General features: G+C 40.1%; 1 protein-coding gene across 1 annotated transcript; it reads left to right on the top strand.

The window, feature by feature from the left end:
* The first annotated feature begins 1081 nt into the window (after nucleotides 1–1081).
* Nucleotides 1082–2698, top strand: LOC109154147. The gene is made up of 5 exons (XM_019302012.1): nucleotides 1082–1433; nucleotides 1543–1817; nucleotides 1961–2213; nucleotides 2316–2389; nucleotides 2531–2698. The coding sequence occupies exons 1-5, from the start codon at nucleotides 1082–1084 to the stop codon at nucleotides 2696–2698; spliced, it is 1122 nt and encodes a 373-aa protein (XP_019157557.1).
* Nucleotides 2699–15275: the final 12577 nt, after the last annotated feature.

A 15275-nucleotide genomic window follows, 5' to 3' on the forward strand; every position in this document is an offset into this window, starting at 1 on the left:
CATAATCGTCCAGCAATGGGTTCCGAATTTCAATCTGGCATCGAATAGAACATAGAAAATCTTGGCTTGGGTAAGGTTTCCTACTCTCCCAGTGAAATACTTTGATGAAGAGTTCCTTTGGAAAATAGGCAAGAATGTTGGGGAACCAGTAAAGGTTGATCAAACAACTTCTTTATCGAAAAGGGGAAAATTTGCCCGAATTTGTGTACAAATAGACATCACAAAACCCCTAAGATCGAAGTTCACCATAGCATAAGAAAAGTACCCGATTGAATATGGAGGTCTCCACTTGGTATGTTCCAAGTGTGGTCTTTATGGTCAAAAGAGAGAGCAATGTGGTTTGGGAAGGAAGGAACAGAAGGCTACTGGCGAGGAGGTGGGTGTTGACATTTCTACCATCCCGGCTCAAGAAGACCAACTTCTTGGTCCACAATTAATAGCCACAGGAGAATAAGGTTTCTTAAGTGGAAGATTATGGCTCGTGGATGTTGGTTACCTGCAAGGAAATGAGACAACCAAAGAAAAATGTCAATCGAGGTGGCCAGCTTCAAGGTCAGTCAACACCCAAAGCTAAGACGAGGGATGCTATGAAGTTTTACAAGAATCAACTATTCAACTCACGTTATGCACCATTGGATGGACTGGATGAGGATATCATGGGAGAAACGACAGTTGACCAGGTTGGAGTGCAGAATGTAGAGAAACTCAGTAGGCCTAGGCCTATTGTCACCTCTAGATTAGCACCCAAGGTCACTACAGAAAGACTAGATGCTAACCTGCTATCGCCTAATTAGAACAGACTATAGCAGCTAAGATCGCAACATCTACAGGGAAGCAGAGGCGACAGGGGCTATAATGGAGGGAAGACAATCACCAGAACTACTGTTCAGCATCATGGTAAAGGAAGTCTTATTGGCTCACCCATTGATCCTAGAGATCGAGGCCCTGGGACTCCTCTAGAAGATGGGGTTGACTATTTTGATTGTGCCATGGATGATGTGGAGGGCGTTCAAAGCCAGTTTGGCTTTGATGGTGATCCTCATGAGCTCATTTGAGCCTCCCTTTCTTTTATTGATTTAATATGAATGTAATCGCTTGGAATTGCCAAGGTGCGGCATCAAGAAAGTTTTACCGCACCTTGAAACAGTTCTTGTCTGTTTATAAGCCCGTTATTTTGTGTTTACTGGAACCAAAAGTTTCAGGGGTTCAGGCTGATAGCATATGCTCCCGGCTTGGTATTGAGGAATGGCTTAGGGTAGAGGCTTTTGGATTCACGGGGATTTGGGTGCTTTGGAGGGATACTATCTCGGTTGACATCCTCACCACCCATCCCCAATTCGTTAACATAAGGGTAGGAGGAAACAATACTCAACTGTGGACATTTTCTCTTGTTTATGGGAGTCCTCTCGCGTCTCTTAGGAGGGAACTCTTTTGTGAACTCTCTTGTTGTGAAATGAGATCCCTCGGGAGTTGGCTCTCGGTGGGAGATTAATTCCATTATTTGTAGCAATGAAACATCTAACACTACCAGTTTTTCTACAGCTAGATGTGCAGGGTTCGTCGATTGGATCCATAAGGAAGGTCTGTTGGATTTTGGCTATTCCAGATCAAAGTATACATGGGTGAGGGGTCAGAACCATTCTACTTTTAAAGGGGCAAGGCTGGATAGGGCATTGTGTAACATGGATTGGAGGATTCAGTTCCCAAATGCAGATGTTGTTCACTTGCCAAGGGTTACATCGGATCACAATCCATTATTAGTCAGAATGGATCCTCATAAAGCAGATGTGGCAGAAAGGTACTTTAAGTATAATGCGGCATATGGGCAACTCACCCAGAATTTTTAAATTTCATCTAACATAGTTGGGAATCTAAAGGGAACCTGGAAACCAGTTAGGGTATGATCGCAAAGAAGCTAACAGATTAGAACAATTCAGCTTTTGGTAATATTTTCTTTCAGAAGAAGCATGTACTAGCCCGTATAGAGGGAGTTCAAAGAAGCTTAGCTATACATACCAACCAAAATCTTCTTAGATTGGATCAGAAGTTACGTAAGGAGCTAGAGGATATCCTCTACCAAGAGGAGTTGTTGTGGTTCCAAAGATCACGGGAAGTTTGGATAGCCTCGGGAGATAGGAATACAAGATACTATCATACTGCTACGGCAGTCAAAAAGGGAAGTTCCAGAATAAGTAGTTTAAAGGATGATGAAGGTAATTGGATCATAGATGTTGATCTAATTCTACATCATGTATGCAGGTGCTTTGAGGGCTTATACACATAGGATAATGATCCTATTCAAGGCACATTCCCAGGAAACTTTCCGCCCCTCTACCAGTCAACTTGGATGTATATTAACTCGCCTGTTTCTCCAGAAGAGATAAAGGAGGTACTCTTCGATATGTCCCCGAGCAAAGCCCCTGGGCCGGATGTCTTTCACGCGGGGTTCTTTTAGAAAGCGTGGAGTATAGTAGGCAAAGACATTGTCAAGTTTGTAGCTGACTTTTTTAGCACTGGTGTTATGCAACAGGGCTGCAATAACACCATCCTAGTCCTGATACCCAAAGCCTCTTCTCCGGACTCAGTTAAGCAATTGAGACCAATTGGTCTGTGCAATATAGTCTACAAAATTCTAACAATAGTCATGACTAAAAGATTAAAGCCTGTTGTTCGGAGCTTGATTGCTGTCATCAAATGAGTTTTATACCGGGTAGGCAGAGTTCAGATAATATCCTAGCATACTAGGAGGTGCTCTATAACACCCCCGATTTTAAACAATAAATAAGGCAATTAAAGCTTAGAGATAACACTAACATTAAGATATAAAGATTGCGGAAGCTAAACTGGTAAACCGGGAGATGTCACGCCACACCTAACTACAAGGTTAGATGCACAGGCTAAAAGTCAAAAGTTAAACATTCAAAACCATAACATTGAACTCATAAGTTCAATTCTACAGGAACACATGCCTCAACAACTAGTAAAGGAACCACAAGGGAGCTACGCTAAACTAATCCGTCTTCTAGCGCGCTCGAAGAAACTACTCAGCACCTGTAAAACATAAGGGGTAGCACCCGTTAGCGAATAATGCTAAGTAACTCACCACTACTTGTGGAGTACAATATAATATAGATATAGGAAAACCATTTGAGACTTGGAATACATAATATATAGTCTTTCAAAACTAGGAGTAAAAACATCATAAGACTCATCATGGAGTACTCTCAATCAAAGGATCAAACATCACACGACGATTCAACAGATCAAACACATCGATAGGAACAATGGGATTAACAACAACATATGATCATCGATATCAATCAGAGTAACATCATAACATGAAAGATAACATCAATACATGCTCATAGCAACAAGAGTCAAGAATCACAATCAATGACTGTTCCAACCTTATATCACCGCTCTATCCTTAATTCAGTTCCAACCTGTACCTTCGAGTGCCACCCTGTACACCAACCCGGCCTTGTCCCTCTTGGAGCCTTAGCACCTCGCCAAACTGCCACCAATCATTTACCACCGATCTCATAGAACACGCAGTGCAGTAATCATAAGCACACGCAATGCAATAAAACACCAATCATTTGAGCAAAGCTCAGTATCAATACCACCAATCTCATAGTCACACATAGTCATTGTCATAGAGGATTGAGGCTCATCAACAGCCCAATCAAGTATCAACAACGTGCACATCATAAGCACAAGATTACAACAAAAGATTCAATGGAAAGACTTTAATGAAAGACATGAAGTGAACAATCAAGACAATATACAATAACGATAGACTCCAATCCAAAGATTACCATGATTGGCCAACACAAGTTGCCATTCTTCATTAAGGATCAATGAACAAACACATACTAGTGTCAACAACATCAAACTAGCATGCACATTGATAGAGTAATCAATACGGCGCAAAACGAACCTCAACGAATTCACATTAGTCCAACGAACCACAAGGTTGGACCTTAAGCACGATTTAAGACACATCAATCCTATCAAGGTTACTTAGGACACCATTCTAGATGTACGAAACATCAAAGGAGACACACAGTTGCACAACAATTCAACAAAACGGAGGCTAAAGCATCACGTACCAGTGGGCAGAACGGTGGGTGGACAACCACCCGCCAACCCCCTTTCACGGTACCAGCGGGTGGAACCACGGGTGGGCCTCCACCCGCGGCAACCCCTGCCGGTCCCAACTCTTCCACCCACGGGTGGAACGGTGGGTGGACCTCTACCCGCTGTTCCGCCCGCGGATACCACCTGTACCCACCAAAATTCCCTTCGGGGAAAAACATCAATAAACCCAAGTTCAAGTCCAAAACACCCAAAATCTCACATTCAACAAGAAAGGGACTTGAACACATGAAAAGCCCAAAAAATAGCATTTATAAACCCTAGATACAAGCTCTAAACATGCATAAACACAAGATTATGCATCAAATCACTCATGAACATCAAGAATATCAATAGAGCATCAAGAATCATCATAGCAAGTATAAAATAGGTTTTGTAGAGCATGGGTTACCTCTTGTAACCTAAATACACCTTCTTCAACCCCTAGACCTCCTCTTGGAGCTCTTCCTGTACAATGTCTTCCCAACACAAACCAAAAACCACACAAACAACCAAGACTTAGATAAAGATAAGGAGAACCCAACTAAAAACACTATCTAAGCTCAAGTCTTACCCCTCCTAGGGTATTGGTGGATGAAAGTTGGAATCTTAAAGGATTTCTTGCAAGGTTGAGGGGAGGTTTTGTGTAACACCCCCAAAACAAGACCTAAAAACAAGTCTTAACACATGCAGATTAACAACAAAACTAGCACAACGGAAGATAAACGGAAACTGGATAAAAGAAATCCAAAAAGGGGTGTTATGCCACGTATAGCACACTAGGTAACGCTAAGGCGACAATCTTCAAGTGTATACAACTATCCCAAAAACATCAATTTAAAACAATCTAAAACCATTGGCGCACAGGCCACAAAAACACAGTCTAAAGATACAGGTGCTAAGCTACCAGGCTCTAGACATCGCGCTCGACTACTCATCACCTGAAAGATACAAAGATAAACATCGGGGCGACGCCCGGTCAGCGAATAATGCTGGTAACCCACCAATACCGTTAAGTATCATAAATAGGTAGATATAAGATATAAAAACCATTTTCGAAACGGAATACATATATATGAGTCAAAAGCCAAGATCAAAAGACAACACAAGACTCACCACTCACAAGGATAACACCGGGAACACATCCCAACCACAAAGGTTAACCACACACAAGGATAAAGACTCACCCAACGGCAACACATGCCAAAACACCACAAGTCTCCGTGACTACACACGTCACGAGAGAAGATCACACAACACCGGCTTTAAAAGCCCTCGCAACATCACCCATCACGAGTTTGGTATGCCTTCCTTATGCCCTGTTCCAACATTATGGCTACCCCCAACCTTGTACCTTCAAGCCAACCATTACCTCCAAGATCCCCTGTACAGCCAAGTCCAACCTTGTTCCGCCGGGACCGTCGTCCCCCACCTATAACCACCAACGATCCACCACCAATCACGGCAACACATGCCTGGATAACACAATGTTATCCCCCAATCACGTGGACCCATCACTCAGGCCACAACTCCATAATCACGTCACGGCCACCACGAGGACCGCTGCAATACCTTGGTGACTAGTGTCCCATACCACTAATCGTGCAATCCAGGTAGAGCCACACACGCACCACCACTCACACGAATCAATCAACGGATTGCAAGGAAGGTATGAAACACACTCAATCAAGGAACGGGTCACAGCCCACAACAACAACGATGCATAACACAAGTTATCATCAACCAAACGGAAGGTACAAACCACACACACGCTAGTATTAAGACAACGAACTAGCATGCTTAACAACGGGGAAACTCAAGATAGTTCCGAGGAACAAACAAGACACCTCTTGGTCCAACGAAACACAATGTTGAACACGTAGCACGAATCAAGACACCAAAGACCCTACATGGATACCTACCATATAGTTCTAGACCTACGAAACATCAAGAAGACACTCAAATAGTTCCACAAAAGAACATCGGGAAGCCAAAAGATCAAACACCAAGACAACCAAATCACGGGTAACAAATCCCAACATCACCACAACCATGTACCCGCGGGTGAACCCACGGGTAGTGCCCCACCCGTGGTCCCGCCCGCATGAACAATATCCCACGAGGCTGTGTACCCGCAGGTAGGCCGGCGGGTGGTGCCCCGCCCGCCGTTCCGCCCGCGGGAACATACCTGTTCCACAACAAATCCCTTCGGGGATTTTCTTCTCCAAACACAAAAACAAGTCCAAAACATGCCAAATCTCACCAAATGCAACAAAATGACTTGAACCGAGGAAAATGCCAAGCAATGGCACAAAGGAATCCTAAACACAAGCTCTAGATATGCAATATCACAAGATAAATGCATAAACTCTCACATTTCATAGCAAAACACAAGTAGAATCCAAGAAATCACATATAGGTAAGCAAAATAGGTTTTGTAGAGCATGGGTTACCTCTTGAAGACCAAAAGACTTCTCTAACACCACAACAAGCTCTCCACTAAGCTCACTAGCCAAACCCACTTCAAGATCAAACCAAAAGATCATAAAGATCCCACCTTTAAGAAAAAGACAACTAAGATGGAACCCAAAAGACTAGACAAGCTTAGATCTTACGCTTCTAGATGCCCAAATAGATGAAAGATTGAATCTTGGAAGCAAAACTTGGAATCTTGACAAAGGTCTCACTTGGCTTGAAGAACAATCTACTCTTCTTTTCTAGAGAGAAGGTAGAGATATTTTCTAGGAATTGCAAGGGATGAAATGAAGAAGTCTTCTAGGTTTAAGTTACAATACTAGCTCTTGGTGAAAAGACAAGGATACCCTTACTAACTCTTAGAAAGTGTAAGGAACAAGGGAACTCCTCTTAAAGCACAAGGTACAACACAACTTAAAGATTGACTAGTCAAATACTAGTCCTTGAGTATTAAAAATCAGGATTTTAGGAATCAATTCCTCAAAGAAATAGAATTAATTACTCAATTAATTCATGAATTGGAGTGTGGATTTTTGGGGTGTCACATTTTGGTTTGGCTTGGAGAAGAAGCTAGGATTTTAGAGAAAAGGTAGAGAGTTATGTGTTCCTTGCCTAATGTGGGAAATACAAGGGTAGTGTTGTTAGGGTAAGGCTTGGATACCAAGTAAGGGTTGAAAAGACTATAATAATCTCCCTTATTTTCAAAAGGTTAGGAAGGCATCAAAAGTTAGGTGCAAAGCATAAAGCACATGGTCTTTCTCTTTGACTAATTCAATTGACTAAGGAGTTTGGTCAATTTAGGTCCTCCGACTATTTAATTAAGAATTTAACAAGGGATTTTGCCAAGCAAGCTTAGAATTAATTAAATAATTAATTTCGTTTAAGGGGTAGATTTTTGGGGTGTCACATGTTCAACTCGTTGAAAATTAAAAGGGGTGCAATCGGTTGGATGGTACTGAAGATCGATCTTGAGAAAGCCTATGATAGACTTTCGTGGAAGTTTATCAAGTCAACACTTGAGCTAATTGGATTCAACCAGGACTGGGTTAGAAACGTGTTGACATGTATATCAATATCTCGGTTAGCTGTCCAGTGTAATGGAAAGGGATCTCATTGGTTTAGACCTTCCCGAGGCATTCGACAAGGCGATCCTATCTCTCCTATTCTCTTTGTGCTGTGTATTGAGAGGCTAAGCGACCTTATTAAGGAAAAGGTGGATTCTAAGATATGGAAAGGTATAAGAATAACGAGGAATGGTCCAGAAGTGACACACCTAATTTTTGCGGATGATATGCTTCTGTTTGGGGAAGCTACTTTGCAGCAGGCGATGTTGATCAAACAAGTTCTAGATGCTTTCTGTTCTTTTTCTGGCCAGAAGGTTAATTTTCTGAAGTCTCAAATTTTCTTTTCAAAAAACACGCAGCTTACTAACCAACTGGCAATCTCAGAGGCACTTGGTATTCCTAGAATAGAGGAGTTGGGTATTATCTAGGAATACCGTCATTCCATGAACGTCTGAAGAAGGACACGTTTGCTGGGCTTTTATCCAAGGTTCAGAGCAGATTATCGGGGTGGAAGGCAAAATCTCTTTCCCTAGCAAGCTGAAGGGTACTAGCTCAGTCTGTATTAACGGCTATACCCTCCTACACGATGCAAACTACTTGCCTTCCTGCTGGGGTAATCACGCAGCTGGAAAGGATGATTCGTGATTTTATACGGGGATCGTCCAAGTCACATAAATGTTGCAATCTTGTGGCTTGGGACACAGTGACTCAAGATAGAGAGCTGGGCGGACTAGGAATTAGGAGGCTGGGGGCACTGAATCAAGCATACTTGACCAAACTTGGTTGGAGGTTGCATGCACAAGAAGACAGTCTCTGGATCAAAATGATGAATGAAATGTATACTAGCAGTAACAACGACCCCCAAACCTGGCAAACTAAACCTGGTAGTTCTAATTTATGGAAAGGGATCGTAAAAACCAAAAATGTTCTTATCCATGGCGTTCGTAAACAGGTGAGGAATGGGAAAAGTACGCGAATTTGGCTCGACTCATAGATCGGGCATCGTCCACTGGAAAACTTCCTTACAACTCCTATTCCCCTTCCAGAGCTTTACGCTAGTGTTGCAAGTTATTGTGGGATGTTGAGACAGGCTGGAAATGGGCTCTCATCGAGAATGCTCTTCCCACTGAGGTTAAAAAGCATCTGGCTGCATATATTATGTGTGAAGATGATTCACAGGAGGATGGCCTTGGTTGGGGGGAAGAGAATTCCTCCAAGTTTTCTGTCCAGAACGCATACAAAATGATTACTAATTCCAAGAATCTTTCAGGTTCGCCGAGCTGGAGCAATATATGGAAGCTAAAGGTTCCCAGTCGCATACATACTTTTCTGTGGCTAGTCAGACACAACAGGATCTTGTCAAATGAAAATAGAATGAAGAGAGGTCTTGCTAGTAGCAGTGCGTGTGAATTTTGCATCAGTACTACGGAGTCCACAGAACACATATTGAGGGATTGTCCCACAGCAAAAGATGTGTGGAACGCAATACTACCAGGTATGCTTCGGGAAACCCAGGGACTTGGCTTTAAGAATTGGCTAGACTTAGGCGTGAGGGGCTTCTCTCACAGTGCTCGGAAACATAGCCAGAGCACCACATTTGCGATGGTTACGTGTTGGCTCTGGAAATGGAGAAACGACTGGTATTCAACAAAAGAAGTTTGGAGCTGAGGGTTAAGCTGCATTGGTTACAAATACAACTATCTGAGATCAATTTGGCATTTGCGAAATCTACCGGACCAACTCCGTTTGGAGCTTGCACCTCATGGAATCTGATTAAATGGACAAAGCCACCCCTGTAACACCCCCCGAATTTACCAACAATTTAAAACTTAATTTCAAAGATTAACAGTCTAAACATCAAACATAAGAAAAGCGGAAGCCAATATAATTCGGGAAAGGTGCTATGCCACACCCATAAAACTACGGGTGCACATGCTAAGTCTACAAATCCATCATAACAAAACAAATGTCTAAGGCACACAGGCCGCAACTATCTAAGGCTCACAGGCCCAAATCTAAACAGAGGGAAGCAAAGCTATGCTAACTAGGGTCCACATCTAGCGCGCTCTCTGATCTAATCAAAACCTGTAAAGACAAGGGATAACACCCGGTCAGCGAATAAAGCTGGTAACCCACCAATACGCGTTAAGTATCAATATATTTACATAGTTATAACAAACCATTTGGAACTGAGGAATACAGTATATAGAATTTGAAAATCAAGAGGTGAGACAACAACCATTTATAACACACTCTCAACAAGGATCAAGACCAACCACTCAATCCAATCAATAGAGACCACATCAACAAGCGACAACCACAACTCTAGATGCAACCTACCATGCACAAGGTAGAGTTCATCATAGACATGCACATAAGCAAGGAAATACAACAATCACATAATGACAAGTTTCACGTTCCAACCTTATCCCTTAGTACCACCCTTATGGCTACCCCCGTCCTTATCACAGTTCCAACCTGTACCTCCGAGTGCCACCCTATACTTCTGAGTCTAACCTTTTCCCGGTCTGGGACCGTCGTCCCCCGCCAAACTTCCGCCAAACAATACCGCCGAACTCTCAGTACACGAGGCTACCGTTCATTACATAGTAACATACCACCGATCATGTGAGCAAAGCTCAAGTAACAAAACCACCAATCTCATTCATATTCACACATAGTCATCATCATCAAGAAGATTAAGGCTCATCAATAGCCACAATCAAGTATCAACAAAGGGTACAACGATTTGTACAAGATCACACCATAAGAATCAATCAAGAGATTTCAACAAAGACATGATGCAATACTCAACAACAAAGGACTACAATCCAACATCAAAATGATTGGCAACACGAGTTGTCAATCCTCAACAAGAAGGAACAAACCATACATACTAGCATAACAACATCAAACTAGCATGCTCATCAAACGGATAAACCGAAATGGTTCCAACGAACCTTCAAGACTCATATTAGTCCAAAGAATCACAAGGTTGGACCCTTAGCACCATTCAAGACACCAAATCCTAACATGGATTCCTAACACATTGTTCTAGACATACGAAACGTCAAGAAGACTCACAAAAGGTCAATAATCCAACGACGGGAGGTCAAAACATCAAATACCAAAAGGAAAAGATCACGGGGAAACAATTCCCCGCAATCCCACAAAGGTTCCCCGCGGGTAGGGCCACGGGTAGGTCCCCACCTGTGGGCCTGCCCGCGGGGTACACCGCACATTCACCTCGTTCCCCGCGGGTGGGGCGGCGGGTAGGCCACTGCAAAGATATGACTTGAACCCAAGAATAGCTCAAAGAAAGGCATTCAAGAACCCTAAATACAAGCTCTAAACCTGCATTATCACAAGATCATGCATCAAATCACTCACAACATCAAGAATCATCAAATAGAAGCCAAGAAATATCAATAGCAAGCATAAAATAGGTTTTGTAGAGCATGGGTTACCTTTGTAGACCAAAAACCACTTTCTTCTTACCCTCCTAAGCCTCTCCTTGAAGCTCTTCCTCACCAAGGCTTCTCACCCAACCAAGCCATAAGGAAAAACACCAAAATAAGATAAAGATACCTTAAAGCTAGCTAAAAACACTAAACAACTTAAGATCTTACCCTTTCCTATGCTAGAGATGTAGAAAGGTGGAATCTTGCAAAGTAGAAAACCCTTCTTCTAGCTTGGAGAGAAAGCTAAGATTTCTTGTAGAGAGAAGGTGGAGGTTTTTAAGATTTGGCTAGCATGGGAAATGAATGAAATGTCTTGCTAGGGAAAGCTTCAAAAATAAAATATGTGTGAAAAGTGAATTTTACCTTAATAAGGTTAGAAAGACACAAGGGTTGAGGTACAAAGCATAAGGCAAAAGGTACACTTGGTTGACTAAAGAGACTAGTCAAATTTTGGTCCCTCGACTATCAAATTTCAGAATTTTTAGAAAGAAATTATCAAAGGAAAGCTAGGATTAATTCCTCAATTAATCACAATTAGGAGTTAGATTTACGGGGTGTCACAACCCCAGGAGTGGATTAAAATCAATTTTGATGGTAGCTCTTCTCTTCGAAATATCAGTGTGGGTTGTGGGGGGTAGCCAGAGACAAGGAGGGCAAGTGGATTAAGGGATCTATGTATAGCACTAGTATCTGTTCGCCGGAGGTTGCAGAAGCATAGGCCTTCCTCAAAGCTATGAAACTAGCCAAGCATATTAACAGCACCAAAACCATCTTTGAGAATGACTCTAAGGTCTTGGTGGAGGCCTTCAATGACAATAAGATGCTTCACAATGTCGCCGCCAACATCGATCAGTGGCAGCTCGTCTGGGTTGCAAGAGAGCAAAACATGGCAGCTGACATACTAGCTAGGATGGCAGTCCTCCATTCTGGACCCTGTCTCATTGTTGACGCTCCAAGCTTTCTTATTCAAATCCTAGAGGATGATTATGGGGGTATACCATGTTGGAGACAGACATCGGCCTAGAGGCTTTGTATTTTGGGTGTTCCCCTTCCTTATTGATCCAAAATAAAAAAAATAAAAAAATCTTCAAAGTTATAGGACTGCATGCGTACATCTAGACATTAGCTATTAATTTGAGCAATTATTTGCACAAATTCAAGCAATGATAATATCAAAATACATAAACGATTCAAACCATATCTTTAATTGCACTATATAATATTTGATGTTCGAATTTAAATAATTGTATATCGATTCAAATATTCTTAATATATTACAACAAATCCATTTTGTGCATCGCACAGGTGAAAATACTAGTGTTATGTAAAAATAAAAAGCAATACGAAATAAATAAAGAATAAAAAAAAAAGGTACAAAATAAAGAAACAAAACAAATACTCCATAAATAAAATAAATAAAGAAACAAAGCAATTTAAATTGAGAAACAAAACAAAACAAATAAAAAAAAAATTAAAAAGGGGCAACAGCTTTAATTTTGTCAAGCTTGCTGCAGCCTGCAGTCGCATGCTTGCAAAGTTGCAAGTTGCAACCCAGGTCAGTTAATTTTTTTTAAATCTTTTTTTCTCTTTCCATGTTAACTTGCAAGTGGTAAAATTACAGAGATATTTACTTAGAAGTATAGTCATAAATATTATTAGATATAAGCGAAAATCAAAACACATAAAAATTTTATAAAAAAATGTTTATAACAAAATAAGAAGAATAATGAATTTGATAAAAGAAGTCATGCACATATTATATTTTAACGAATAAAAAAAATATCATTATTAATATTTTTTAAAAAGCAAAAACAAATAGTGTAAAAATCCAGTCAAAACAATGAGAATCAACCCTTTAACCTTTCCTATAATAAGAACATAGAAACCTAGAAACTCTTGTATTTAGACAAAATGAGCTTCTTTTGTCCATTCAAATTTGTTGATAAGGGGTCAACCATCAACTTTGAACCCTAACAGCATGGACGGAGCTAAAGGGGGGCAGGGGGCAGCTGCCTCCTCCCCCCATCCCTACCCTATATATAACTTTTGTATGTATATATGTATATATAGCTTAGTACGTACATGTTTTAGTATTAATATAAAAAAAATTGTTGAATGTCAACTAAGAATGAGCTGAGTTAGATTATTTGGTAGAGCACATGTTTGGCTAGAATAAAGGTCAGTGGTCTATGAATCATTTGTCATCAATATAGTTTTACAGTTTTTTTTTTTACTCCTTCCCTATGACTTCAACACAGTCACATTTTTAATAGTTTCTTTAATATTTAATACACACACATATAATTTATAATGTGTTTTCTATTCAAATTATTTTATTAAATTAATTATGTTTCATATTTTATTATGAATTTTTTTATAAAGTTTCGATGTGTTTTATTTTTTTGTCCATATCCAACAATATTTACAACTATATTTCTTAGGTAATTTTTTTTTTTAAATTATCTCTTTTGTTTTAATGTTTCACCTTTACTGGAAAAAAATTTCTTATTTCGTCCCTACTTCTTCGCCCCCTCAATATCATTTCTGGCTCCGTCCCTGCCTAACAGCACTTCCATGTCCTATATGTAATTGTTACCTCCTCAAATGGAAGATGAAAAGGGTTGTGATCAAGCGATGGTTGAGCTTTATATTCCCTAAACGGCTTATCCCATAAAATCCAGAATGCGTCCATATGAGGATGAGAGAAATAATTTTTGAACACACTATAGGAGTATTGAGCACATATTATAAAACTATTATAATGAGGATTTCTCCAAATAGATTACGATAGATGGTGTACTTGATATATATAAGTTAATAAAGTCAAATCAATTGGTCCCGATAATGAGTAGTTGTGGCTCATTTTGAAAAAAAAAAAAAAAAAAAGTATAACATTAAAAAACGCATAAGAGAATATCAAAATAGGCATAACATTTTATATAAAGTAGATTTTGGAATGGTAATTGAGGGTGTGGAATGGTAATTGAGGGTGTGTTTGGTTGATGGTTTTTGCCCATAGGAATGAGTATGAAAGTGATTGTTATTGTTTGGTAGATAGGTTTTTAAAACACTACTATGTGTTTTGAATACCCTATCAATTAACAAACTCATACCCAAATAAAATAAAGGTTTCATTCCCTTATACATTTTCAAGCACTACTATTAGTAACCATTCTCATTCCACCCTACTACCAAATATGTTAAATACTTTTACCAAAACTCATTACCAATACCAAGTATTTGATACCCATTCCGATTTCGATTCTCATGTGCGAACCAAACACACCCCTGAATATTTTATTACACATTAAATTTACAGATACTACATTGTAATTGATACTGGAGAAGGCGACCAAACGAGACTGACAGCCGTTTCGTCTGTGTATTTTGTCGGAATATGGTCAAAATCTTGTCGAAGGTTCACCAAAACTCTAATGACCTGTAATTATAGGTCACCAATCGATTTTTGGGCCTCAATCATCTAAAATAATATGTTAAAGGACTTAATTGCAACATTTGAAATTTTAAGAGCTTAATTGACTTCTTGATCGAGTAATGTTCATGGGCCTATTTGACCATTTTTCCAAAATAATATAAAACACACAAAATCAAATGCAAAAATAATAAGAAAAATACTATAAACAATAAAAAAAAAAAATACTTAGGGTGTGTTTGGTTCGCACATGGGGATCGGAATCCGAATGGGTATCAAATACTTGGTAATGGTGTAATGCGTTTTGGTGAAAGTATTTAACATGTTTGGTAGTAGGGTGAAATGAGAATGGTTACTAATAGTAGTGCTTGAGAATGAATAAGGTAATGAAACCCTTATTTTATTTGGGTATGGGTTTTTCAATTAATGGGCTGAAGTGTCATCCCGCACCCTGAACCAATAGCGATTCTTCATGCCGCACCTTGATCTTTCATAAGTGCTGATTCGATATATAAACTATAAAAAAAATTTTGCCTAGACTTTTTAGCAGGTTTCCCTGTTGCCCAATGACATGGCGCCCGTAAACTGCTCACGTGGACTTATTTTTCATTTAAATTGGTCTTTGCTTGGTAGCTTGGTCGTTGTTCAATAGGCTTACTGTTGACCCTCATCAAAAGCAGGAGGGGGAACTTGGTTGTTGTTCCA

This window comes from Ipomoea nil, unplaced genomic scaffold (assembly GCF_001879475.1).
Source record: "Ipomoea nil cultivar Tokyo-kokei standard unplaced genomic scaffold, Asagao_1.1 scaffold2610, whole genome shotgun sequence".
NCBI lineage: Eukaryota > Viridiplantae > Streptophyta > Magnoliopsida > Solanales > Convolvulaceae > Ipomoea > Ipomoea nil.